The 27,668-nt window shown below is 40.2% G+C and overlaps 1 protein-coding gene across 1 annotated transcript in view; it reads left to right on the forward strand.

Annotated features, from left to right (window-relative positions):
- RNF144B (ring finger protein 144B) overlaps positions 1-15,125 on the forward strand; it is an 81,261-nt gene extending 66,136 nt beyond the window's left edge. Inside the window, exons 5-8 of the mRNA XM_082664399.1 lie at positions 3,968-4,172; positions 6,093-6,237; positions 9,607-9,696; positions 11,098-15,125. Coding sequence (XP_082520525.1) covers positions 3,968-4,172; positions 6,093-6,237; positions 9,607-9,696; positions 11,098-11,238 — 581 coding nt within the window. The 3' untranslated portion in view covers positions 11,239-15,125. The remainder of the gene's footprint in view (positions 1-3,967; positions 4,173-6,092; positions 6,238-9,606; positions 9,697-11,097) is intronic.
- Positions 15,126-27,668: the final 12,543 nt, after the last annotated feature.

Raw genomic sequence — 27,668 nt, forward strand, 5'->3', positions numbered from 1 at the left:
TTTTACCTTCTGATTTTAGAGCTGATTAAAAAGGGAAACTTTAATTGTGGATACTTGGACAAAAAAGCATAAAAAACATTCTGTATATAAGAATGTTTCTGTATTTTAAAAACTTTCTTACTTCCATCCCCTAAGATCTGTTCACAGATATTTGTTAATAGTTTTATTTTTGTTATCTTGTGAGATGTTTTGTCAGTAATTACATAGCTTATTATTATTACTTTTTACATTGTATTTAAACATCTCTTTCCCTTCTCATACTGTGAGATTTCTCAGGAGCAAAGCCTCTATACACAGGGTGTCCAGTAAGTAGCTGAAATGGATCATTTGTTGAATGAACAATGAATAATAGACATTTGTCTAATTATCAGTCTTATCATCACAAGAAGTAAGACCTGAGGGAGAAATTTGGAATAGTCCAAATTAAAATGAGAGTTGAGGCTGAGTCATGGCGTGAGCTCTATAAATAAGTAAAATCCAGGACTAAGTCTTAGATACCATCCATCGTTGGAGCAAAGGAAGCAGTATTAATGATAAAGGGGAAAGGAAGATTGTGGGAAGAAAACAGAGAGGCCAGTGCCTTAGATAGAGTTACAAGAAGAGTATCAGATAAAAGATGGATTGAGAAACATTTGTTGGATGTGACTAGAGGGATGTCAGTTGTACCTTTCAGAGAGCAGTTTATTTAATGTGTTGGGAGTAAAAACTTTGTTTTAAAGACTTAAGGAGGATATGAGGGGATAGGAATGGGAATCAGAGAATGTGGATCGCTCACCCAAGGATTAAGATGAGATAGGAAGTGAATGAATGTTAGGTATAGAGAGAAAGTAGGATTCTAGAAGGGATACTTATTCATTTTAATGTTAGAAACATTTTTCATCATTGCCCTTATAAGTGACACTTCATAAAAGAGGTTTAGTTTTGAAAGTGCTATATGTAAAAGTCCATGTTTTGCCAAGTTGACATCTTTTCAGATGTAGAGAGCCCTGACTGAGGTGGGTGGAGATCTATGGTCTAATATAGATCATCACATACTTTCAACACCAGGACTGATATTGGATGATTTTAGTGTGCACATCTATTGATGAGAGTCCCAGAAGGGAATTTTGGTGCAAGGCAGTTCAAGATGGTATTATTACTGTATGTATTATAAATCAGTTATTTGCAGAGCAGTCTGTCTATGCTTTTGAAAAACCCAGGAATTACTACTTTATATCAATAGGTAATATCCCGTCACTGTGTCAGGTATATTGGAGCACACAAATAGAGTAAGAAATAGCTCTTGCCTACAGTCTGAAGAGAGAAAGACCATCTTTACGAAATGAATAGAGAACAGCAGTGAACAAGACGCATGTTCTGTGACTCCAAAAATTAAGACAAGCACGTGAAAGTAGGTCCTTTAGGAATGGATAGGCTACGACTTGGTAGAGAAGAGAGGGGGTTTTTAGGGGGAAGGAAAAGCACAGAATGAGAACTGTATATTTGGAAAAGAAGGTGAAACAAAGGGGAAATTTGAATATATTTCAATGTTATAAAAAGTAAATGATTTTCCAGGGGACAGCTTAGTTCCAAAATTATTTTTAGTCTGTTGTTCATATGCCAGACTGAAAGTAGCCTTTCAGTCAGCTTTGAACGGCTGTGTTCAAAGGCAGAAAGACCAAAGGACGATTCTTCCCCCTGTATCAGGGAAGAGATCTTGTCCCAGCAGCCCCTTGGTGGACCTCCTGTTGGCAGGACTCTTGTCACATACCCAAGCCTTAGCTGCAGGGAAGGCGGAGAAAGCAAGTCTCTGGAATATTCCACCTCTATAGAGATAGATAAAAGTTCTCAGCAAGGAGGGTTGACAGGGGTAAGGATAGATATTGAGTAGATAACACTAGAATTGGCTGGAGTAGCCAATTTCATTTCTGAATTGAGTCACATCCACCTCCTAGTAACTCCACTTTTGGTGTTTGTTAAGCTCTATAGGTTATTCCTACAGAACAGGACTTCTAATGAAAGAAATGAGTAGAAGCCTGTAATGTCTCGCTTCTGCCTCTCCTTCCACACTCCTTTTCATTGTCACTTATGTACTGTCATAGTGGAGAAAACTACAGATGATCTCTGTTTTCTGTGTCTCCGACTTTTCCCTAGCGTTTGCATTGGACTGTGTGTCATAGCTGCACTGCATACTAAGGCCCTTTTGTTAATAGGAGTTCATCTGAATCTTTCATTGCTCCCCTATTTATTGTTTCTGTTTCTATTGTGCCACCCAGATACCTGAAACAAGTAGGAACAAGTCAGAACATCCACCAAATAATTTTAATTGATTAGAGCTATGAAGACAGGTTGCATACTTGAATCTTTTTAAGGTGATCAGTAGGGATGCTATAAATTTTATATCTCTTAACTTTCCTTTCCTTTCCCTCCATTATCATCAAACTTTTAGAAGACTTGTGATTTAGAATGGTAAGTAGATATTTAAGGTGGGAATCCTTAGTGCTAAGTTACATGCCAGACTTCATTTCTTTGGGCTTAGTATTTGCAAAGCAGTTTAAAGAGTTTGGGAGAAAACATAAATGGTGTGGAAATCAAAGGTCAGGGTCTTGAAGCATATGTGTGTCAGTGTCTCCTTAACATTTTAATCATCCTGTCCCAAAATTTTCGGTATCTTAGAGGGGTTCATCTCTCGGAGTCTGAGGACCTGTGAATCATAAGCTTCCCTTTTCTGATTATATTTGGCCCATCATTCTCTAATCCTGCCCTCCAGAATTATTAGATAAGAAAATAGGTTTAAGGATGCTCTTTTTGAATGAAAACCTATAATAAGCGTAGGACCAATTGTTGCATTTTCTAGATGCAACATTATTGGAACCAGTGTTTCCTGGAAGATTTCAGACTCTCCCCCCTCCCCCGGTACTGAATTTGTAAAATTATTACCTTTAAAATTAAGCTCATACTTAATACCTTCATTTTGTTTTTGCACCATTCTTTGGGGTTTTTTTTTTTTTTTGCTTTTTGCATGGAAATTTCCAAGAATCGCAAGCCTTAAGAGATTTGAAACTAGAATCTCATCAGTTTAAAATTTGCAAAATACGTTGGTTCAGGGAAAAAAGGGCTACTCTACCTCTTAAATAACATCATTTCCCACATGATATTTTCCACTAAAGGTTATGTTATATGACAAGAATACGGAGTCTGTTATTGACTAGAAAATGGAAAACTGAACAAGATTTGTAAACACTCGCATAGAAAGACAGTTGCACATCTCCCAAACCGTATCTTCTTTTCTGCATGCCACGTGGATCTAGCCAGTGTGGTGTCTGATCATTTTATGGCCTGTGAAGGTCCCTACCTTTTGTTTTTAGAGCATGTGTGTCTTTTACAAATCGTCCCTCACCAGCACATTGGCAGGGCAACAGAATATCCAGATTGACAGCTAATCCGACTTCTTGACTGAGCCACACCAGACACTGTTTGGTCCTAAAACTATTTGATTCTTCTTCTTTAATTTCTCTCTAAACAACAGAAGAAACCTCACTACCTGTTTATCAGTGCCTGAAAGGACAAAATCTTTTGTGGACTTTTTTTCTTTTGTTTTGGTTGGTTCTTCACATCCAATTTTTCTCCAAGATGGTATCCAGAATAATTGTAGAAGGGACTTGGGCTTTTTGCCTGTTTCGAATGCTGAAGGGTGAGAAATATTCCAAGAGTTGTGCATTTTGGTTAGTAAGAAGCCTCCTTATCTGTTCATAAGGGCAATGGTGGCCTATTCCATTGAGTACGTACTTTGGGAAGTGTGGCAGGGCTGGGTGACCTTGTAGGTCTGGATCCACTGTGAAGACCAGTAGTAGAAACCATCGCCATTGGTTGTACTAAGCTTCCGTAAGTGTCGACCTATAAAAGAATAAATGTAGGAGAGAAAGCAAAGCCTCAAGCTTGAATGAAAGATAGACAGACCACCACATTTTCTTTCTTTACGCTTTAGAAGTTCACCTGGACCCCTACAGAACGTGGTGTCCTGTCGCAGACTGTCAGACAGTATGCCCCGTCGCATCAAGTGAGCCAGGACAGCCCGTGCTCGTGGAGTGCCCTTCTTGCCACCTGAAGTTCTGCTCGTGCTGCAAGGATGCTTGGCATGCAGAGGTCTCCTGCAGAGACAGTCAGCCTAGCGTCCTGCCAACAGAGCACGGGTAAGAAAGGAAACTTCGTCTTGGGATTATTCACTAGTGTTCTTAGAAATATGTTGCTTGGAGAAGGAGTTATATTGTGATGAAATTTCAAGGTAAGTTATTTCCCTGCAGAGGTTTCCTGAGAAGTGTCTCAGGATTGGTAAGTTATTAACAAAGAATAACCAAATAAGCATGTCTAAAGGAATTTTAGTTATTTACCCCCAGAGAATCTTCCAGATACGGCTGACATTAGAGTCTATATGAGTTTTGATTTCTTTTTAGGTAGGAGGCATGTGGTCCCTTGGTTCTCCGTAGGAAGTCATGACTTTTGTCCACAGCCGTTTGCTTAGGTACCGTGACCGCCTACAATTGATACACCTCATTCTTCCTGCTTGCGAAGAGATGCAGAAATGATTCTCTTCCCTGACTCACTTGCCAGCTTGTGAGGTGTGCCAATCATATCAAAAGGAACACAGCAGTAGAAGCAACAGCCATTCAGTGTAGTACGCTGCTAAAATTCGCGTGTACTAGAGAAAGAGAGCTTATCTTTCAGTACGTTGTGCTCTGAAAAAAAACAGTGCTGAGGTTGAGATTTTGTTATGATGAGAAGCAATGCACTCTGTACCTTCTAGGACGGAGGGTTTTTATGGCAGCAGCAGGGCCTCGAGTGAGAGACCTTTGTGTTTGATCCCTTGCTTTGCTTGAGGCTATAGCTCTTTTGCATCAGCAAGGTCAGAAATACCATTGTTATCGTGCAGCTGGCTTAATCACCCGGCACCCTCGGAGTGTGGAGAGCCATTCTCCAGGAACAGAAATGCTACCTGGCTGTGATGCTGTGCTTGAACTGCAGACCAAACACATCAAGAGGAGAAAAAGAGCTAACACACGTGGCAGGCATGTGCCCGCTTAGCCAGTACCTGCTACATTGTCACTGCCACGCAGCAAGGTCCCCGGGGAATCACAGGACGATGTAAAGATCCTAGAGGAGAGATGGATTGAGTTCTGACATTGTCACTTGGTATCTGTGACTTCATGCAAGTCATTCAGCCTCTATGAGTCATTTCTCTATTTGAAAAAACAAAGGGGAGGAATGAAAACGGTGGCTGTCCCCCTGCTGTGTAGGGTTATTATGAGCACCAAATCCAGTCCTAGGTTTGAGCACACTTTGTGAAACTGATGTTTCCACGTGCTGGGTGGTGGTTTTGATGAACAGTAGCTAAAATGCAACTCAGTGCTCTGGCTCACCCAGGCCTCCCTCCACCTCAGCTTGTTCTACTTATTTTCTACACCCTTGAGCCTGTGAGCCTTGCTGGCCTATTCATCTATTTGGAGGAGGTCTTTTCAATGATATTGGGCATTTATTTGAAAGAATTGATGATTGACTCCCTCCAATCCCCTCCGTTTGTTTATTTGCACAGATCATTAGATAGATGATCTCTACCCGCCCCCCCCCCCACCGTTGGATCCTGAGCTGTTTTTTCCACTGTGTGGCAGACTTCTTGTACTTTTTATTCAGACAGGGTGTGCTCAGAGAATGAAAGACTAATTTGGCAAAACAATGAATTCAATCAGCTGTGGAAAATACAATTATGTAATTCACTCAAAGCCAAAGATAAATAAATTAAGGTTCTTCTTTGTTTTGAGTTAACTGAACAACAAATAATCGGCATCTCTCCTACTGTTACCCACACCCTTCTCCTGCGCTGGGGAATCAAGCACAGATAGAAGAGAGTTCACTCCCTACCCAATAGGAGCCCTGGGAGTTCAGTTGATGACCATAAAGTTGAGTCTAGAAGAGCATATTTAGCTGATTAATTAATTATATTCAGCCCACTTTTCCCATAGCTCTGGTTAGTGCACACCTTGCGGTCCTTGCTTTTTAAAAACCCAGGCAGCATTCTCCATCCCTCCCCTATAATTTCTCATTCATTTTGTTTCTAGGGCCCTCTTCGTGACGGAGGCAGAAGCCCCCATTAAGCAATGCCCAGTGTGCCGGGTTTATATTGAACGCAACGAAGGCTGTGCTCAGATGATGTGTAAGAACTGCAAGCACACGTTTTGCTGGTACTGTCTCCAGAACTTGGACGTAAGTCCCACCTGGAAGAGTCTCCCCGTGTGGTCCTTCTCTATCCCGTATCTGTGCGACAGCCGGTATCTGATGGGCTTTCCTTTTGAAATATTGAGCCTGTTCTTGTTCACCAAAGAAGTTTATTTTTCTTAATGAGACATCCTGAGCCTGCTACTGTAGATACCTCTCTTTGATTGCCTTAGGTGTTTCACCTTAACTTTAAAGGCAAGCTTTTGTTTTAGGGACATTTCCTGCTTTGGGGGCACGGTCTCATTTTATTATGTAAAGGACTATTAGTGTAGTAGTTTTATATTGCTTTTGTAACCAACTACCACAGACTCGTGGCTTAAAGCAACACAAATTTACTATCATTAGTTCTGTCCATTGGAAGTCTGATATGGATCTCACTGGATTAAAATCAAGGTGTCCGCAGGACTGCATTCTTTCTGGTGGCTCTAGGAGAGGATCCATTTCTTTGCCTATTTTAGCTTCTAGAGGCTGCCTGCATTCGTTGGCTTATGGCTCCTTTTTCCATCTTCAAAGGCAGCATCATCACATCTCTCTGACCCTTCTTCCATGGTCTTAACTTCCAGAGTGATTCCCTCCGACAGGCTGGGAAAACTTGTCTGCTTTTAAGGATGCGTGTGATTAGGTTGGGCCCCTCTGGATAATGCAGGATAATCTCCCCCATCTCAGGGTCTTTAATCACACTTGCAAAATCCCTTCTGCTGTGTAAGGTAACATATTCACAAGTTATGGGGAATAGGCCATTGGCATCTCTAGAGGAGCAGTTATTCTGCCTACCACGATTAGATTGGTTTTTTTTTCTTTTTGAATTTAAGGAAAAAAGCCATTCAAATAAATGGTATCTCTTAATTACTATCTCATTCATTGGCGTGAAAGCAGGATCATTAGTTACCGCTTTCTCAGAGTTCCCACATAAAGGGGTCTCGTCTAATTCTTTTCCCCCACCATGCATGAAGTGTGTCTTCTCAAATTCAGGTGCAGCTCCATTCAGTCCAGTGCTGAGGCTAATGGTAACCTCACAGTTGATGTGAAGGATTGGAGAGAGTTTTTTCAATTCTAGTGTTTTACAGTTTGGGGTGGCATAAGTTGCTTATAGATATTCCCTATTTTGACAATTTGGACCCATAAAATGTGTTCATATCGGTGTAAGCCCTCAGTCATGGTTGGATGGGTGGCCGTTCTTTTCTCAGCTTTTCATTTTAATTGCTTAGTTTGCTTTAATTTCATGGGCCATTTGTGTAGTGCTTGAGTATTATACACACTCAGTGAGCGAGTGCAGTTAACATGGCATGCGTGCTGGCCACCACATGCCTGATTTTTAACTGAAAATTAGATAAGTTGTTTAGGCTGACATCTATGAGTAAGAATCTTAATCAGCTTGATGTCAGGATTTCAGGAAGAGGTATGCACTGGGGAGGAGAAAGTTGACATTTTAGACTCTAGAAGCCCAGCAGGTCAGATTGAAAGACATGTTTTCATTCTTTAGAAAATATCCTATTTATTATAACCCCTTGAATTACAATTATGTTTGATATTTGAGACCTCTCCTAATTCCAAATGAATGATACTCTGGTTGAGGGTATGACTCACGATTGTACACCCCTCATGCTTTATAAATGAAAGAAATCTTTTCTGATTTCCTTCAGGTTTAACCAAAGCAGTAATTGGATTCATATCCACTAGGAGGCTGAGCCCATGAGGTTCTCTTTAGGAGGCAAGAGAGTAAGGGAATAAATATGTGTGCCAGATCACTCCTTCCTTTGGCTGAAATATGTTTTGGGTATGGTGTTGCAAAGAACACAGTGTTCCGTCACTTGTGCTGTTCTGGTACTCGAGTAAAACGCTACAGATGTGAAATTGCTAGATACACAGCATCTTCTTCTGGTCATTGTGTTTTGAGGTTTCATTTTTCTCAGTTTTAGCCAGGGGGCATTGGCTTGTGGATAATGATGTTTTCCTGTAGACAAGTGTTCCACGTCAGATGGTGGGGTTGATCTTTGTTTATAGGAAAGTTTTAGAGCATGGGTCTAGGAGAAGGGTGGTTATCCAAAAGCCAAGCCTGAGACAGACACCAAAAAGAGTGATTTTGAGTTTTGCTGTGGGGAGTTGGGTTTGTTTCTGCCTTGATTCTCATCTCTGCTGTTTCAGAGGATGAGAGAGTCCTCGTCCTCTGCTTTGGGAACCTCAGAGACTTGTCCCCTTCATTTATATCTTCTCTCTCCTGTGACTTCAGCTTCCATTCTCTACTCTCTAACCTACCCACACATTCAACTGTATCCCATTTAAAAACGAGTAACGCTTTTCTCAAGCCTACATCTTTTCCTTACTGCCATTCTATTTCTCTCCTTCCTTTAGAAGCCAAGACTCAAATAAGCATAATCGCCTCTAGCCATTGACACTCCAGTCACTGCAGTGACTCAGATTGCCACTTAGACACACCCTGACTGCATTCTTCCAAGACTGTGAGAGATTCCTTTTGGGTAAAATCCAGTGCATACCTTATTCCTCATCTTACCTGGATTCTCCGCTGCCTTTCACATCTCAACCACCTCTGCTCCAGTGATACCATCTCTTCTGATTTCCCTTCTTTGTTTCTGGCCACTGCTCAGTTTCCTTTCCAGGTTTTTCCTTGGCCCTCTCTTAAATGTTTGTGTTCAATAACCTCTTCACTTCTCAGTCTGCACCCTCTGTCTGGGTAATCTCATCTACTTCTGTGGTTTCTTCAGCCCAAGGACGTTGCTTCCCAAGTCTTTTTCCCAAAATCCAGATCTATGTAATCAGCTGTCTTTTGAACAGTAGTGCTTAAATGTCTCAAGTATCTCTCAAGTTCAACACGTCCAAACTGTGGTCATCATCTTCCCAATAAAATGCATCTCTATGTTGTCACTTCCCTCAATAAAGCCTTCCATGCGGTGCTTCTCCCTCATCTGTGATTTCTTCTCCCTGTTTCCCCGTCTAGTTAGTTACCTTCTTAATTCTTCATGGCTGTATTTACCTCTTCTCCATCTCAGCCACTGGCATTTTATCTCAGCTGGTTGACTACGAAGCCTTTTAGCTGCCTCATTCGTGATCCTCTCATTCCATACTGCACCTCTGCTAGAGCTACCTTTCAAAGGTAATTGGTCTGGTCATTAATCTTGTTTAGAATCAATGGAGTCTCAAGAACTATCATCTGTTTTCACTCGATGAGTTGTAAAATTACTAAGATACTGTCTAAGGATTGTCAGCTTGGAGTTTCCACAGGCTGTCGTTAATATCACCAGAAAGAGCCTTTGCTTCCAGTGAGGTGATCTGATGGGGTTCGTATCCATTTCTCAACTCAAAAGTGCGTGTTTACCGAAACCTCTCTTTGCTTTTCAGAATGACATTTTCCTCAGACATTATGACAAAGGGCCGTGTAGGAATAAGCTCGGCCACTCGAGAGCCTCAGTGATGTGGAACCGAACACAGGTACCCTGACCTTGAAAGGAGCGTGAGAGAAACCAGACTTAGGATGGGTTAAAAAGCCCGCCTACTTATCCTCCCCACTCCATTCCCTATTTACCCAGCCCAGCCTGAGAGGTTCTGGGGAACTTCTGGGGCCTGAAGTTAATTCATGAGCACAGTCTCCTAGAGGAGAGGTGGAGGGGCAGGGCGACAGAGCAGCCAAGTAATTAACAGTGACCAGCAGAATGAAGATGAATGCTCGTTCTTCCTGAAAAAATGGAGAGAATGACCTTCCCAAAGCCCTTTGAGGCATATTTGCTATGAAAGGCAGGGCTCTAAAATCCCATGAGCCGGACTTCCCTGGTGGCACACATTGTCCGCCTGCCAATGCAGGGGACACAGGTTCGAGCCCTGGTCCAGGAGGATCCCACATGCCGCACAGCAACAAAGCCCGCGTGCCACAGCTACTGAGCCTGTGCTCTAGAGCCCGTGAGCCAAAACTACTGAAGCCCGTGCGCCTAGAGCCTGTGCTCTGCAACAAGAGAAGCCACCGCAGTGAGAAGCCCGTGCACCGCAAAGCAGAGTAGCCCCCGCTTGATACAACTAGAGAGAGCCCATGTGCAACAACGAAGACCAAACGCAGCCAAAAATAAATAAATTTATTAAATAAAATAAAATCCCATGAGCCCCTGTTGTGGCTTAGATCCCTCTGTACATATCATTGTGTGTTTACGTGGCAGGTTCAAAGGGAGTCCTGGTTTATTTTTAATAGTATTTGTTTGTTTGTTTGTTTATTTCTGTGTTCCTTTTGAGAGAGTCAGTGTTCATAGCCTAGTAACCATTATTAACATCCTTCTAAGACTGTTGAAGAAACAGGTAGAGAGCCAACACCAACAATTCATGATCCCACTGGGCTTGCGCCAGAGCCTGAGTTAGCATTTGGTTTGTCCTTCCGGGCACTGGCTATAATTGTAACTGCTTTATGTGCCTGAGATGGTGTCTTAGTTCAAGCTGCTATAACAGAATACCCTAGACTGGGCAGCTCAAACCACAGATTTATTTCTCACGGTTCTGAAGATTGGAAGTCTGAGATCAGGGTGCCAGTGTGGTTGGGTTCTGGTGAGGACCCTCTTCATGGTTTACAGATGGCCATCTTCTCACTGTGTCCTCACATGGCAGAGAATGGAGAGAGAAGCAAGCTCTCTGCTGTCTCTTTATAGAAGGGCACTAATCCCATCATGAGGACACCACCCTCATGTCCTAATTACCTACCAAAGGCTCCCATTTCCAAACATCATCATACTGGGGATTAGGGTTTCAACCTATGAATTTTTGGGGGGGGACACAAACAGTCCACAGCTGATGGTAGAGTGTACACATAGGAAGATTGAACTGCTGAAATAGGCTTTTCTTCTACATTTCCAGGTGGTCGGGATTCTTGTGGGGTTGGGCATCATTGCCTTGGTGACTTCACCCTTGCTGCTCCTGGCTTCCCCATGTATAATCTGTTGCATCTGCAAGTCCTGTCGGGGCAAGAAGAAAAAGCATGACCCATCCACAACCTAAAGATCTCCGTTCGTATCCATGTGCCACAGATGTCTGGGTTATACGAGACAGCACAGTGACAAAGCCCCCCTTAGTGAACTCGCCTCCCCCTCCTTGCCAGACTTTGGAAGTGCCTCTGTGTCCAGACTTTGAACTTGCCTGCCCACCTTCGGCATCCAAAAAGGCCAAGCGCTGGTGCGTATGTTCCTGTGTAAAGAGAACCGAGTGCAACAGTCCAGGCCATGTCTATGGAGCGTGTTGGAAAGCTTTGGGGTTGATGGGGAGGAGCTAACACACCGTCATGCTATCGTCTGAAGGATCCCACTGGACTGTTCAACTTCCAGCCACATTCAAGGAGCCTGAATGAACACTTGGTGTAATAAACGTGCTGCCAGTTGTGACAACGCGCGCTAACTGAGAAGCCAGAGTCTGTTGTGTTGATTGGACCATCGTGAGAAGCATGAGGAAAACCTCCTGTAGGAGGGGAAGGATCAGACTGCTTAAGGGGAAATTCTTATAAGAATTGTAATTCTTGTAAGAATTATAAGAGAGCTGCTTATCTTAGGAGCTGATATGGCGGTTCTGCCTCTGCCGGTTAGCGGGTGTGCTGATTCCCCAGGAATTTGGCGGAAACACAATAGGTTTCTCCTGTGTGGTCTCAGTGTCAAGCAGGAGAAATTGCTATGCAGAGGGAGTTGTCCCTTCCCAGGAAAAGGGCTGCAGCAGGTAAAACAATCTGGTCTAATGTAGTATCTCTCCCCTGGGTGATGAACTTTTCTTACAGCTAGTAGCTGTGGTCTACAGGATTGTTTTATATGAAGTATGGGTAAAGTGGCAGAGATTCAAAATCATCATCACAGGTATCAGGGACCTTTCTTGAGCTCTCTGTTCATGCACCCAACAGATATAGAATTGGACCTGCAAGTACACACCGAGAGTGAATATCAAAGTCCATAGGTATATCTAGAATCTGTATAACTTGCTGCCTACCTAGAGTTTCTATTCATTGGGCATGAATGGATTTACCCAATAGTACACACAAAATAAATGTTTACTTAAAAGCCATTCTTCTGGGATGGTTATAATATGGTTTATTATAAATCAACCTAAATATTTTTTGCATATTATATATGTAAATTTTGGTTACAAGTTCATAAGTTCCCCAAAGGTTTTGACTCATAAACGTAACTCTTTTAAAAGAGTACAATGTGCCATCCCAGTTTGTAAAAACGCTAATTGATCATCAAGTTGTTTATGTATTTTCAGACACGATTCAGAGCAGCTCTCTTCGCAGCAGCAAAGTTTTGCTCTTTCAGCATCTGTTAGGGCAGTCAGAGTACTTTTTGTATGTACAGGGCACTGATAAAACAACAAAAAATATCTGAGAAACAAAATGTAAATGCTTTATGTATCTTAAATAGTTTGGGTTCGTATCACCTCACTGTGGCTTATTTTTCCCATTATTCTGTTAGTCAGATTTTGAATAAATGAGTTTTGAAAAGACAGTAACTTTTACTATAGTTGCCATTAGCACAGTAACCTGATGCTTCGTGAGAACCATGTTAAATGTTAGTGGACGGCTCTCCTTGAAGCTAGGGGTACCACATCAAGACCTATCAGGACCTATTTTCTGAGGTAACTGGGTAACTAGACTATTAAATTGCTGCTATCCTGGACCTGTTATTAAAGAACGATGCTTTGCCTATGTAATGGATTGTATTCTAAGTGGGGATGTATATATTTAAGAAACTTTAATTCACATGTACATATTGATATCTGTATAGTACATCTATTGGTTGTGTACATTTTTATTTACTGTTTGTATAGAACATAGATGAGAACTCTGGGAAAACTTTTGAATGGCCACCAACCCCAAAATATTTTAAATTATTCATTAGGAATTTCTCAATATTAAGTGTCTTTATTTTCCTTTGAAACTCTAAACACTTCAGGAAAACAAATCAATCTCTTCTTCTAGCACTGTATTTCATATTAGTACAAATATAAATGGATATATATTTGAGTAATTTGCTTTTTCTTACACTGCCTTATTATAGTACAGGGCATTTATAACTGCTCAGGGGATCACAGGAACTCAACTGAAATTGAATTTTTGTACCAAGAATGTCAGTCATGGCAATGTACTCCCCATATTAATACAGTCTTCAAGCTGGGTTCCACAAAGAATCTTTAAACAGGGGCTGATTTCAAGTAACCTAAAATTCTGTTATCTGAGGCAGAGCTCCTGAATTTGGAGTAAAAGTGGAAGAAAGCATCTATGCTATTATTTCCTTGACAAACTGAAGGACTATGTCTTCTCACAGAGATGCTATAAAAGAATTAGCTTACTTTTTTTGTGGGGAGTGGGAAGTGTTTGTCAAATAGATTTAAAATAACTGGATTTAGAGGGACTTCCCTGGTGGTCCAGTGGTTAAGACTCCGTGTTTCCACTGCAGGGAACACGGGTTCGATCCCTAGTCAGGGAACTAAGATCCCGCAAGCCATGCAGTACAGCCAAAAAATATATATAACATAAAATAATTTTAAAAAAGAACTGAAGTAGAGAATAGCTTAAAATAACTGGATTTAAGTTTTTAAATGTTGAAAAGTGCCTGAAAACTGGTGATTTCTTCCTTAAAGCGCTCAACTATTTGGCCTGTGTGAGATTGTTGGAATCAACAGGAAGAGGTTGGTTGGTTAAAACCCACTTATATCTCCAGTGCATCAAAGGGTGAGATGCAAGCCAGTCTAGAGATTGTGTTTATAATGGGGAAAGCTGGCAACTTTGATAACAGAGACTGATGTTTTCATTTTGTATAACTGGCCAGAGAAAGGGTTTACCCTTGTCGCCTTCCTCTGTTTGTCAGCTCTGTCCTTCCCTAGTGATTCTCTGTCCGTCCTAGGAAGAAATATGGGTCTATCTAATTATCTTTGGATGTTGTGGCAGAAGATCGTTTGGTTTGAAGTAGTGTAGTCCATTTGAAATAGAAATTAAACAAATCCTTCGCCACATTGTAATCTGGATGGGATAACTCACCATCCAGAAAAGCTATTGGATGTAATTCCATAACGTTTAGCTGTTGCCCCTTCTAGGGATTTTTTCCATTGTTATTAGGCAGGGAGGTGAAGAGGAAAACCACTTGGAACCAAGTTTTAGAATCTTAGGCATCCTATTTGTTCATGCCATGGATGTTTGCTCCCGACTTGAAATCCCTAGTTTGAAAGAGGCCTTTGAAAAACCAACAATTCACAGTGTGAATTTTCTTGTCGCTGGCATCACAAAAATCTCACCTATTCAGGTTTGAAAGTCTACATGTTTATTTGAATGTAAATCACCGTTTCTTAGAACCCCAATTGTCTCTTAAAAATTATAGAGAATCTAGGGCTTCCCTGGTGGCGCAGTGGTTGAGAGTCCACCTGCCGATGCAGGGGGCACGGGTTCGTGCCCCGATCCGGGAAGATCCCATATGCCGCGGAGCGGCTGGGACCGTGAGCCATGGCCACTGAGCCTGCGCGTCCGGAGCCTGTGCTCCGCAACAGGAGAGGCCACAACAGTGAGAGGCCCGCGTACCGCAAAAAAAAAAAAATAAATTATACAGAATCTAGATATGTATTACTTTAGCCTTCCCTATGCAGTGCTTCTAAAAGACTTTCTGTTCATGAACAGTTGCCTTTATGTATAGAGAATATGTGTATATGTGTAGCTTTCAAGATAGTTTCAGAATGCCTTTGATGAATGACATTTTATAAAGCTGTTACGGTTGATATCTATAGGCTGTTACATCTCATGTTGATTCATCATCCAGAAAGTTTTGTTATGTATTTAAGAAATTGCTGTAGTATTGTATTTTTCCAAGTATTTGAGAGGAAAATAGCTGTTTTAGTCTCTCTGGCCCCAATAAATGTGGAGCAGGAAATCAAGTGTGTTATTTTTTGTTATGCTGCATGTTTTTAGACACGTTCAATTTTATCATCCAGGAGCCAACCAAGTCATTATTAAATCTTAGGTTCGGAACTGACAAAAAAGTAACCTAATCTGCAATACCATATATGGAAGTAACTCTTGCTACCTTGTTTCTTAAAAGAAATAGGAGCGGGCTTCCCTGGTGGTGCAGTGGTTGAGAATCTGCCTATGCAGGGAACACGTGTTCGACGAGCACTGGTCTGGGAGGATCCCACCTGCCGTGGAGCAACTAGGCCCGTGAGCCACAACTACTGAGCCTGCGCGCATCTGGAGCCTGTGCTCTGCCACAAGAGAGGCCGCAATAGTGAGAGGCCCGCGCACCACGATGAAGAGTGGCCCCCGCTTGCCACAACTAGAGAAAGCCCTTGCACAGAAACAAAGACCCAACACAGCAAAAATAAATAAATTAATTAATAAACTCCAATCCCCAACATCTTCTTTAAAAAAAAAAAAAAGGAAATAGGATCAAGTGTGATGCCTTCACTTGTTGCAGACTTTCTGTTGTGTGTGTGATACTTCACTCTGCCAATGTACAGGCATTGATCATTATCCAGAAAAATAACCAATAATTTAGGTCTTTGATCATCCTAATAAAAAATGCCAGGCATCAGAGCTATCAGTTCTATAAAATACGTGTTGGGTTCCGTGTGCTCTAAGGTCAGTTCTAACCTCCCAAAAGTATGGTAGAGGAATGTGTTTCCTTGTTATGATTTTTATAGAAAGGATTTACAGGTAGAGGGTTAACTTCAGGTCATTTCCATTTGATTAGTATTCAAGGCAGGACTCGCCTGAAGTTGAGTGCCAGAAGTTGCTTAACAACTAGGACTTGTGTCTCTGCAAAACTGGAAACTCACATTCCTATACTGGTGTTGATGCCTTTTTGCTGAATGTTACTTGCTTCTAATATGATACCTGAGCACAAAGGTTTACAACTGACTTATAATTCAAATTTCATTTTCTAAGCATTCAGTTTGGAGGAAATAAGATCATTTAAAAACATTTTTGGGTTACCGTTTCTTAATTTGCTTAATCGTCTCCTAGAATGTCAACATTATTTCATTTTTAAAGTGCTTATTATTTGCTGAACTTGAATTTGCATTTCCAAAGAATTATTGAATGAACCATTTTATACAGCAGTGATTTTAATTAATCCCCTAACCAGCAAACTCATTGCAATGTAAATTATGAATCTAGTGAGTTTGGTGGAGAATTATAATTAGGTTTTCCTGTAATTCAATTATTTTCATTTGTTAGATAATAAATCTAGGTATTTTTTGGACCCTAAAGATAGTATCCAGCTCTACATTATGAGAAAGAAATGAATTTCTTTGAATAATTTAAGAGTAACTATAGTATGTTTTATTTATATTTGTGTATGCTTTTTAAAAAACTTTTGAGAACAATATTATGAAATAAGTGGGGCAGATATTGGATCTACTTCATAGAGAAAGCAATAGTTTTGTGTACATGTCCTGCCAGGGGTCATACTATTTATAAGTGACAGATAGAAAAAGAATGCCACAGGAGTTCCCTGGTGGTCTAGTGGTTAGGATTCTGGGCTTTTTACTGCTGTGGCCCGGGTTTAATCTTAACCTGGTCGGGGAACTGAGATCCTACAAGCAGCGTGGCCAAAAAAAAAAAAAAAAAAATACCAGCTAGTAATTCTGAGTTTGCCTTTACTCTCAGGTCTGTGAGTTCCAAGAAAATGTCCTCCTCTTCCAATTGCCTGCATCAATGGAGGTATGTATAAAAGAATGTGTTATTTCAAATAATCACTTAGAGTCTGTATTTTGGTGTGTCTGACAACATGCCTAGGGCAAAGGGCCACCCCCTGAGATCGACCCCAATCACTCCCTGGGGTTCATCTAGAGAAGGGCAGGAGACAGGAGACAGATGGTGATTCCTTAGAGAAGTAATGCAGAGTGTGTATCTGATTTGCTATTGGAACTAGAATTATAGCTGTGTCCATGTACTTACTCCAAAAGCCAAAGTGTTTACCTCTTCCCCACAAATACGAGGTACATTGTCATCAGTTCCTTTTAATGTTTACAATCAAGACTCAACGTGATTAACTCAGATCCAGATTCTTCCCTATTAACATTACTAACTTGTACTCTAAAGTGTATTTGTGGCCTAGAATTAAATAAATCAGTCGATTGGCAGTTTCAAAAGCAAGAAAAGAGGCTCTAAATAATGAAATTAATGAATTTCTGATCTGTATAAAGACGTGCTTTGAATTCCATTTTCTGCATAAACTTTGTCTTTCAGTTTTATCAGCTTTCGTTTTTCTGTGTGTTATAACTAGGATTCAGGCTTTTGATGAGAAGCAGATTAAGTCTAATGTTAGCCATTTTATCTTGTGGTTCCTTACTGACCTGGCGTGATTTGAGGGGGTATGTTTTCTTTTGGAGGGAGTGGATGGGTGGTTGACATTAATGCTATTGAACATATTTAGATAAAATAAACATGAAGATTTTCTTGAGGTGAGTTGTGAGACATCTGATTATTCATCAGCCTGGGCTGATTTTTTTTTTTTAACTTTTTTTTTTTTTGCGGTACGCGGACCTCTCACTGTTGGGGCCTCTCCCGTTGCAGAGCACAGGCTCAGGACGCGCAGGCTCAGCGGCCATGGCTCATGGGCCTAGCCACTCCGCGGCATATGGGATCTTCCCGGACCGGGGCACGAACCTGTGTCCCCTGCATCGGCAAGCGGACTCTCAACCACTGTGCCACCAGGGAAGCCCTGGACTGATTTTTTTGAAGTCAAGCCAGTTTGTTTCACTAAAAGCAAACAAGTCCAGAAATCCACACACTGCCCTGCATGGTGTGTCCCAAATTCCAGCCTGGCCCTTGGACTTTGGCACCACAAGGGTACGTGAACAAAGTTGGGAGAGTGTTGGTAAATCTGAGACACCACACGCACAGAACCAGCAGGCGATGTCCTCTGTTCTCCCTGCCTTCTGCTAGTCCAGGTGGTGTGGGGTTGGGGGACAGACACCCAGCTTGTAATAAGTGGCTTCAGTTCCAGGCCTGGCTTTGCTCTTGACTGGTGCTGTGGTTTGGGGCCAGCCATTTATCACATAGTGTCATTTTGTCTATTTTAACTCAGGCTTAGGAGGATAGGATGAGATCACGAATGTCAAAGTGCTTCTAAGCGTTCTTTGTTAGGAGGGGAGAGGAGAGGGAGCCATTGTACTGTGTGTGCTGTGGCTGTGAGTGTGGGTGATGAGTTTGTAGTCAGACATTCTTTCCAAAGGAGAAAAGAGAACTAAGGGGGGGGGTCCCCAAAATATATTTCAAGCTTGTGAATGTGTGTGAGGTAGGAATGACCTCCTCAGTAAATACGTTGTCTTTTTAGATTTAAAATATTCCTGGGCTTCCCTGGTGGCGCAGTGGTTGAGAGTCCACCTGCCGATGCAGGGGACACGGGTTCGTGCCCCAGTCTGGGAAGATCCCACATGCCGCAGAGCAGCTGGGCCCGTGAGCCATGGCCGCTGAGCCTGCGCGTCCGGAGCCTGTGCTCCGCAACGGGAGAAGCCACAACAGTGAGAGGCCCGTGTACCGCCAAAAAATATATATATATATATATATTCCTTCATGTCACTTTTTCACAAATATTTCACAAGCATGTAGCTAATTTTATGCTCCATTAAAATGGAGGATATGTGGAGAAAGAAATGCGTTCACAAAAGCACAAGAAGTTTTTCTTGGGGGAGGTTTATGGTAAAAACTTGCATTTACAAGATTTCTTATGGTGTGCAAAGTACTTTGAATCACATTTCCATTGGCTCTTCATACTATTCTGGGAAGTAGCTATTAATATGCCCCTCCCCCAATTTACAGATGGGAGCTGAGACTCAGGGGCTAGGTGACGTGGCCCAAGTTCATAAAGTGGGTTGGTGGCAAAGCTAGAGTTTGAACCCACATCTTGCGTGAGCCAGCCTAGGGCCTCTTAGCATTATTTTAATTTTTAAAATAGTGGCTTAAAGCGACACATTCATTAATCTCAGTCTCTGTACATCGGAAGTTTGGCATGATGTAGTCGGGTTCTCAGCTCAGACTCTCACTGGGCTGAAGATCAAGGTGTTGGCCCAAGTGTGTTTTAATTTGGGGCTCGGGGTTCTCTTCCAAGCTCACTGGTTGTTGGCAGAATTCAGTTCGTTCTCATGCCTTCTGTGTGGTGCCCTCCATCTTCAAGCCACGTCGAGTCCTTCTTATAATTCAGATCTCTTTGACATCCTCTTTGGCTGCATCTTTCTGACTTCCATAATTTTAAATTATAAAGTGGCCAATGGGAACATGTTTGTCATTTTCAATAGGAAATTTAACTTTTTACCGTTCTGTTTCCCTGCCCCTTGAAGCCAAGCAGTTTGCAGACGTGATAGTATCAACTAGAAGAAATCACAAACTCAGGGAAGAGTTAAAAGCAATATCTAGCTTCCTACAAGGGAACTGTTGATCTGAACTTTCAGTTGAGCCTAGCATGGCCAAGGTTTTAACAGTAACTCTGCTTCTGGCTGGCGTCCTTCAGAGGTCTCCTTGGTCTTTACGTGAGACAGATTTTTCCACATGGGCTTAGAAGAAAACCTGATCTCATCTTTCTGAACAAACCTTCAGAAGATTCAGGATTGGACTGAATCTTGTGTTGGATTCAGGAAGGACAACTCCTTTCAAGAGTTGACTTAAAGTACAGGATGGTGTTTCCACCCAGGTCAGACCAATAAAGCACTGGATTTCAGTTAGCCAGTTGCTGCCTGTTGTTGAAGGACCTGCACTGAAAGTCAAGGTCATCACCTCTTCCATTTTCCTGCCCCAGTGCAGGAATACAGACCCTGACCATACACTTTAGATGTTTTAAAGTAGAATGGTCACTTTTCTGACTAGAAATGGAAGACTAGAGGGAGATGTGAGACCTCTACTAGTTCATTTTGGCTTTGGACAATTTACAATTTATCTTGGTCTCAGTTTCCTCATCTTGAAAATTGGAAGTGATTATTTTCTAAGTCCACTTCAAATCTAACCTTTTGTGTAAGATGGAAAAGATTACTAGCACCCATTGTGAGCCTCATATCCATGAGAATAGTACACAAAAGGGAAATTCTCCTTATTAGACAAGGAACTGGTAATTACCGGAAGAAGCTTCCAGGCATAAAATTATAGATAATTCCAGAAGCATGTGAAATATAGTACAAGTTTATTTAAAATAAGCAAATTCAAAGAACAATGGTTGAACTTGGTTTGTTTACAGCTCTTGATGGCTGAAAAGACTTACAACAAAAGTTGTTTGGGGAATTTTCAGGGATGTGTTTCCTCTAGTACTTATATTAAAAACATCAGAACCTCAGTATCCTTATTTTAAACACACAATGGACTATTTATTCTGAGTGTGTCAGTCTGAGGAGTCTTTTTAACATTCAGTTGCTTGGTATTGATTAATTTATCTCTATGTTTCCTATACACATGGCATGTTCTGTGAATTGAATTAAATTTACGGCACATATGTACATGTGTTAATGGATGTGTTATAGGATAGTATATATGATAGTATATTTACCTATCTATATAGTGTGTGTGTGTGTGTGTGTGTGTGTGTGTGTGTGTGTGTGTAGTAGATAGATAGGTGGATGGATGGGCACATCTACTTAGGAACAAAGAAATTTTTATTCAGACTTAATAAATTTTATTTTCAAAAGTAGAACACAAAACTACTTCTGGATTTCAAAAACAGTAAACTAAAAAGCAAAAGCTAAATCAATATTCAAAAAATGCTTTAAAATTTTGACTTTTAAACGTTTGAGATTTAATTTTAAGAATGGTCACACTAAAACTCATTTCTAATATTTAAATCTGATGTCACAAATATATCATAACCAAGCAAGTAAAATAAAGACTTCAACAAATCTTCAGGTTTAATTTCTATTACCCATTTTAATGAAAACAAAAATGTGTGTTGATTGCATCTTAAAATAAAAATGGGGAAAAAAAGGGCAATGATTGTATTCCTTCCTTACTGCTCATTCATAATCTACAGGGTATTTCTCGAATGTTTCCGCATAAACATCCTCAACTGATATAAGAACACGAACTCACCCTTGGAAGGAAGAGAATGACCTGAAAGCATTGCCCAAAGTGAACCGCTGAGGACTAGAAACTTTTTGACATCACCTGTTTATTTTTTAATTTTGTCTTTAACATTCATCTAAAATTATAATCTGCTCCATATTATTTTGATTTCATTTTAAAGATAACATTGTAAATTACCTAAGTAAAATTCACTTCTTAAAGATGCTTCACCTTTGCCTTGTTTCCCCCAGGACATGGCCCATCTGTGGTTGAACACACTGAAGAAGGCAAGTCTATTAGGTTACCATTCTCATTATGAAGCATGTATTCAGTTCCATCTTTGTACAAACAAATGTGTGGCGATTAGTTGCCTAAAGTGACTTAGTCTGGTTGAGGAGAAAGAACACATCGGGCTATAGGAAGATGAGTAACCGTATCGGGTCATGCCTGATAGATGACAGGTGAGTGGCTGAGCTATGTGTTGGGAGCAGGTGGAGGCGGATAGATATTGCTGAAACTTTTTGGTTAGAGCTTTACAGGGACGGTACTGGATCAGGGCTTTGAAAGGTTGTTAGGATTGTGATTGCAAAGAAGGAGACAAGGGCATTACGGAGAGGGGGCATGATGAGAGCAAGGTGGCTTGAGGATTGATAACTAGCCTAATTAAGCCGAAACAAAGCACTTGTAGAACAGAGGAGAGCCAGAAAATGAGGAGGAAAAAGAGACTCTTGGGTGCCAGGCTCAGGAGTTGGTGGGTTCTTATTACATTGGGGAGCTGAGTAACAGTTCTGAGCTTGACGGGTGACACGTGCAAAGGTACACTTTAGCAGGTTAATCTGACAGCACTGTGCTGGTTGAATTGCAAGGGGGAAAGCTGGAAGTGGCATGACTAGTTAGGGGGACCCTGCACTAGTCTAGAGGTATCACTTAATGAAGACCTGGTCCAGAGAAAGGAAAAAAAGCAAAAGAGAAAGATGTTTATACACACACATATATGGTAGTTTCATATATATATATATATATATATATATATATATCAGTAGCATTTTGGTGGTTATATCACCTACAGAATAAGTGCTTTAAAAAGTATTACAATATAATTTTCTTAGTTGAACATCATCACTACATTGAATCTTAAAGCCTCCGTACAATTGCTATCAGTTTTTACCTAGAGCCAGTTTAGAAAAGGTTTTATTAATGTGAGGCTTACTCATAGGATTTTCCCTTAAATCGTTTTTGGAACAAAACGGAGAATAAATAATAATTCCTCGTAGGGCATGATGAAAGAGCCAGACCAAACATAGAAAAATTGTATGGGGGATATGTTTCTACTTGATTTTAGGTAGTAACTTTAAGTAATTCATAAGAAAGTAGAGAGCACAGGAGAGTTTCTTACATTAATGAATTCATTAGGGTTTAAGAAATGCTTTCAACCAAACTACCTTCTCCTTTTTTAGGGAAAGCTGGGAACACAAAGTACACAACCAGCTTGACAAAGACCGGAAATGGAGCCGAGTTCTGAAAGTCCTTTGAGGAAGTTAATTGACCATGTTGTTTTCATTTACTTGGAAAGGAATTCCCTTTGAAAGTGCAGTGAGGTGTGTCTTTCCCCTTTCTTAGCTGCCACTCTGATAATAAGATAAGCTGATGTAATCTTATGTTATATACTTTAGTATTTATTGTATGTGAAGGACTAAAGCTTTTAGCAATATCACTTAGCTCAGTGATTCTATTTTACAAAGGATGATTAACCCGTTCTCATTAGAATATTCTTTTGCCCTTTGCCCATGGAAACCTTTTGCTCTCTGTACATCGGACACAGTAGCTGTTGGAGCTCTGCTTACTACAGCTGAACACAGATGCCAGGGAGGAGAGGGGAAGAACATTGAAATTTGGCCAGTTTGGCGGTTTGTTAATCAATACCCATTATTTCAGGAGGAAAAAAAGGAACAGCTGCATATAATGATCAGAGACCAACATGGCCATCCCTATAACGAATAGCAGGAGAGCTCAGCCTCCGCCATCCACCCCCAGTCCCCATAGTTCTTTTTTTTTTTTAATAATTTTTAAAATTTATTTTTGGCTGCATTGGGTCTTCGTTGCTGCGCACGGCCTTTCTCTAGTTGCAGCTAGTGGGGTCTACTCTTCCTGCAGTGCACGGGCTTCTCATTGCGGTGGCTTCTCTTGTTGTGGAGCACCGGCTCTAGGCGCGTGGGCTTCAGTAGTTGTGGCACGTGAGCTCAGTAGTTGTGGCTCGCAGGCTCTAGAGCGCAGGCTCAGCAATCCCCCCATAGTTCTTGCGTGCTGATCAACTGAGGTTCGGGAAGGAAGAGTAAAACTTGGAGGAATGCTTGGACAGTTTTCCTAAGTTCTTCCATAGACATTGGTATATGTAAATCAATTGTTAATAGTTTTGTTGTATTGAGAGGGTGAAGAATTGAGTGATATAAAGAAATCTTTTATAATTAAAAACAATCTCTGATTCTCAGAATGATGTTTTTATCTGGCTTCCTCTCAGTTGTTTCTTTTTGTTTGTTTTTGGGGTTTTTTCTTTCTTTCTTTGCTTTTTCTTAATAGCCAGATATTTGTCTGTTTTCTTAGTTTTTTCAGACAAAGAGTTATTGGATTTATTAATTTTATTTTGCTTTCTAATTCATTAATTTATTTTACATATATTTTCTCTACTTAATTTTTAAATTGTCTTTATTTACTTCTTGGGTTAAATGCTTTGCTTATTTTCGTTCTTTCTTGTTTAGCTATAAAAGCATTTAAAGCTATGATTTTTCCTTTCAATACAACTTTGATAGCATCCAAACTATTTTAATAAATGCCACTTAAGAACCATTTCTTTGGGGACTTCCCTGGTGGTCCAGTGGTTAAGACTCTGTGCTTCCAATGCAGGGGGTGCAGGTCCAATCCGTGGTTGGGGAACTAAGATTCCACATGCCGCATGGCGTGGCCAAAAACAAAAGCCAAAACAACTATTTCTTTGTTTGCTATAGTCTTGTGGGTCTTGTGGACACAAACCTCACTGGCTCTCAGAGCTGGGTATTTTGGGGATCATCCTTCAGGTGGAAGTCCTAGTCCTAAAAGTTGAGGTGTGCTAGATGTTTGTTCCAAACTCTGATTCCTCAGAGAGATGCTGGGAGTTGTGCATTCCTCCTCAATTGTATGTCACTGTGCCAGGGATGCGGTTTACGGTGAGAATATATCTCAGCCTTTCCTACCCACTTCCGTGTGGGTGTTTTCTTGTTTGCCTGGTGTGTAGGAGTTGATCCGCTCATTTCTAGATTTCTTTCAGAGGGAATTGCTCTGTGTGTAGTTGTATATTTGCTGTGTCTGTGAAAGGAAGTAGGTTCAGGAGCCTCCTGTGTCACCATCTTCTTCTGAAGGGTACAAAGTTTGATATATAAATATCAAATCTTGCTTATTAATACTACTATACAATTCCATTTTATCTTTGTTTGCTATTAGTCTACTTTATCTACATGAGAGGAAGGTATTCGTTTCCCTCTCCCCCCATGCTCTCATTTTTATCAATTCCCTTGTATTTCTGGTGGTTTTTGCTTATGTGTTTTTAAAACTATTTTATTTAAGTCAAAATAAAATTCATATTTTAATACATGTTAGCATATATTAACATCAAATTTAAAAATATAATAGCGTAATAACAGCAGAGCCTCTGACCTCTTCTTTCCATCTTTAGTCCACTCCCCAGGCAACCTTTAATCAGTTTGGTTTTGTGTTCATCTAGTGATGCCTCTGTAAGTCTAAATAGTATGTATACACCACAAATTCTTGTTTGGGAAGTTCCTTTTAATATAACCACAATATGAATTGATTTCTTGCTACTAGTTATGAGGATTTAGCTCACTTATACAAACTCCCTCCTATCCTTCCTACCTCCTCCCAATATTGTTACATCATTACTTTTAATTCCTTTCTTGGTTACCTTTCCAAGCTTAAGAATTAAAACCTCCATTTCCCTTTCCATCCACTAGACTGTATCTTGACTCCCTACTTTGTAAAAAAGGCTATTAACATCCTTAATCCCTCCTTCCTCCTTTTCTCCTCACCCTCTCCCAATTTTAATTTGTAAAATCTATCAGTTGTACTTTTAACGTTTTTAGTAAAAACAAAGGAGAAAGTATAGTATAGTGGTAAGACCTCTGCCTCTAAAGCCAGGCTATCTGGCGGTTTGACCCACACATTACTATCTGCATGACCTTGGGCAAGTTATACAACCTCACCATGCCTTACTTTTTCTACCTATAAAATAGGAATAGAGGCTGATTCTAAGTTCAGTATCTGATACATAGTAAATTCTCATTAAATATTTGTCGTTACTGTTATTTTTATTGTTATCAATACATTTCAAGACAGATATTTATTTTTTATTTTGTCTTTTATGTTACACTTTCAAGAGATTGATTCTAAAAATTGAAACCTAGTAAATATTTTCATTTTTATAAATACTTGTTTTCTTTTAGAGTCAAGCTGTGTGGTATGATTATATTTCCTTAATAAAAGAACCACTTAAAGGAGAATGCTCAAATGGATTGTTCTTTCTTATACTTCACTAATTGTTAAAAATGCTACATTTTCCATACCTTTTTTGTTTGGTTTTTGTTTATCCTGGAGTTTCTGATTGCCTTTTTTTTTCTCTAATTGATAAAAAGAAACATGTATCTATCATTAGATCATTATCACTTTTAAGAGTCTTAATCATTCTGTATTTTACTTGAGACTTACTCTGTTCTTTGCTACAGAATCCATCAAGGTACTGTTCTAACTGGTTAATTTCCTTTCTATTGGTACATGACTTTGTTATATAACTTTCTGCTTTTCCGTGAGTATATTTTATATTTTTTTTATTGCACTTGTGAATTTTATCGTATATTCAGGTACTTCCTCTTCTCAAATCCTGTCTGTTCTATGGTGTGTACTCTTCCCTCAGTGACTTCCCTCCCAGATCACCACTTCTTCCTGCCTCAACGTATACTTTTAGGCCAGCTCCATAGCTGTCATGCTGAGACATCTTTTCTTATTCCTGGTTCTGATCTACTATTTCCTGGGTCTCTTGTCTTCTTTTTCTTGGTTAATCCCCTTGTTTTGCTGGAGGAAATCTTCAACTAAAGTGCGTGGGAGGCAAACTTTCTTAGTCCTTCCTCATCTGAAATTTTTTTAGTCTTCCCTCACAATAGAGAGTTTGGCTGAGTATTGAATTTTAGATTGCAAATGCTTTTCCCTCAGAATTCTAAAGATATTAATTCCATATCTTAGTTAGCCTGTAGGGGATTTATCTTTCGCTGTTCTTAACTTTCACAGTAATGTTTAGAGTTATGAGTCCTTTTCCTTCCTCCTTCTTCTTAGTTGGTAAATCTTTTCAATGTGAACACATGTTTTCTTCTTAAGCCCTAGGAAATTTCCTTCTATTATTTCTTTGCCTCCATTTTCTCTTATTAAACTCCTATTATATATTAAATCCTCTGTTTTAGTCCTGCATGTTTCACCTTCCCTCTCATGTTTTCCATCTTTTTGTTCTCCTTTATGGGAGACTTCCTTTACTGGTACCTTTCAACCGTTCTATTTTATTGTGTATCTTAGCAATCATATTTTTAATCTCCAGTAATTATTTTTAATGTTCATATTCTCCTTTTGCAGAACATCCTGTTGTAGGTGTAATATCTATTCTAATCTCTCTAAGGATACTAGTCAGAACTGTACTTTTAAAAAAGTTTGCCATGGTTTACTTCTTTTGTGCTGCAGACTTCTCTCAAATGTTTGATGTTTCTTAGTAGTCTGTTCATATTTAGATGAATGAATTAAATGATCAGATATTCCTAGGGGTTCTCACAGTGGATGATATTAGATAGGCAGTAATTTTTGATTGGTGAGCTGGAGGTCCAATGGTAAATTGGCTATGACTGTCATAAATTAGAAGTAATGACAGACCTATAGTGGTAAACTATCATTTGGCAAATGGTTTTGTTCTTCTGTTTAATAGATTTAATACAGTAATCTTTTATCTAGGAAGTATAGATAGAGCCCAAGAGGGTCCCTAGGATGTCCTCAGGAAGTCTGTCAGTACTGAAATTGTGTGTAAAATTGTGTTGCATATATATTTTCTGGAAAGAGGTTTCCATAATTTTTAGGAGGCTATGACACTAAAAAGATTAACAGTATTCAATAGGAGCATTTATCATTTAAATTCTGGTGGATAGGCATTTCTGCATAATGCTGGAATTAGAAAAAAGCATTCTTTTTGTTGGTTTTTAGTAAAAGGAGAAATTTTGTTTTCTCCTACTAATAATGGATTTGAGTGTTTTTATGTATAGTTGACATTTCTGAGCTTGAGACTGAGGCATATTTCTTACTGAAAAGCCTGAGTCACTCATTACATGGAAGCCCAGAAGAGAATATT

This window comes from Grampus griseus (assembly GCF_964374135.1).
Source record: "Grampus griseus genome assembly, chromosome: 10".
NCBI lineage: Eukaryota > Metazoa > Chordata > Mammalia > Artiodactyla > Delphinidae > Grampus > Grampus griseus.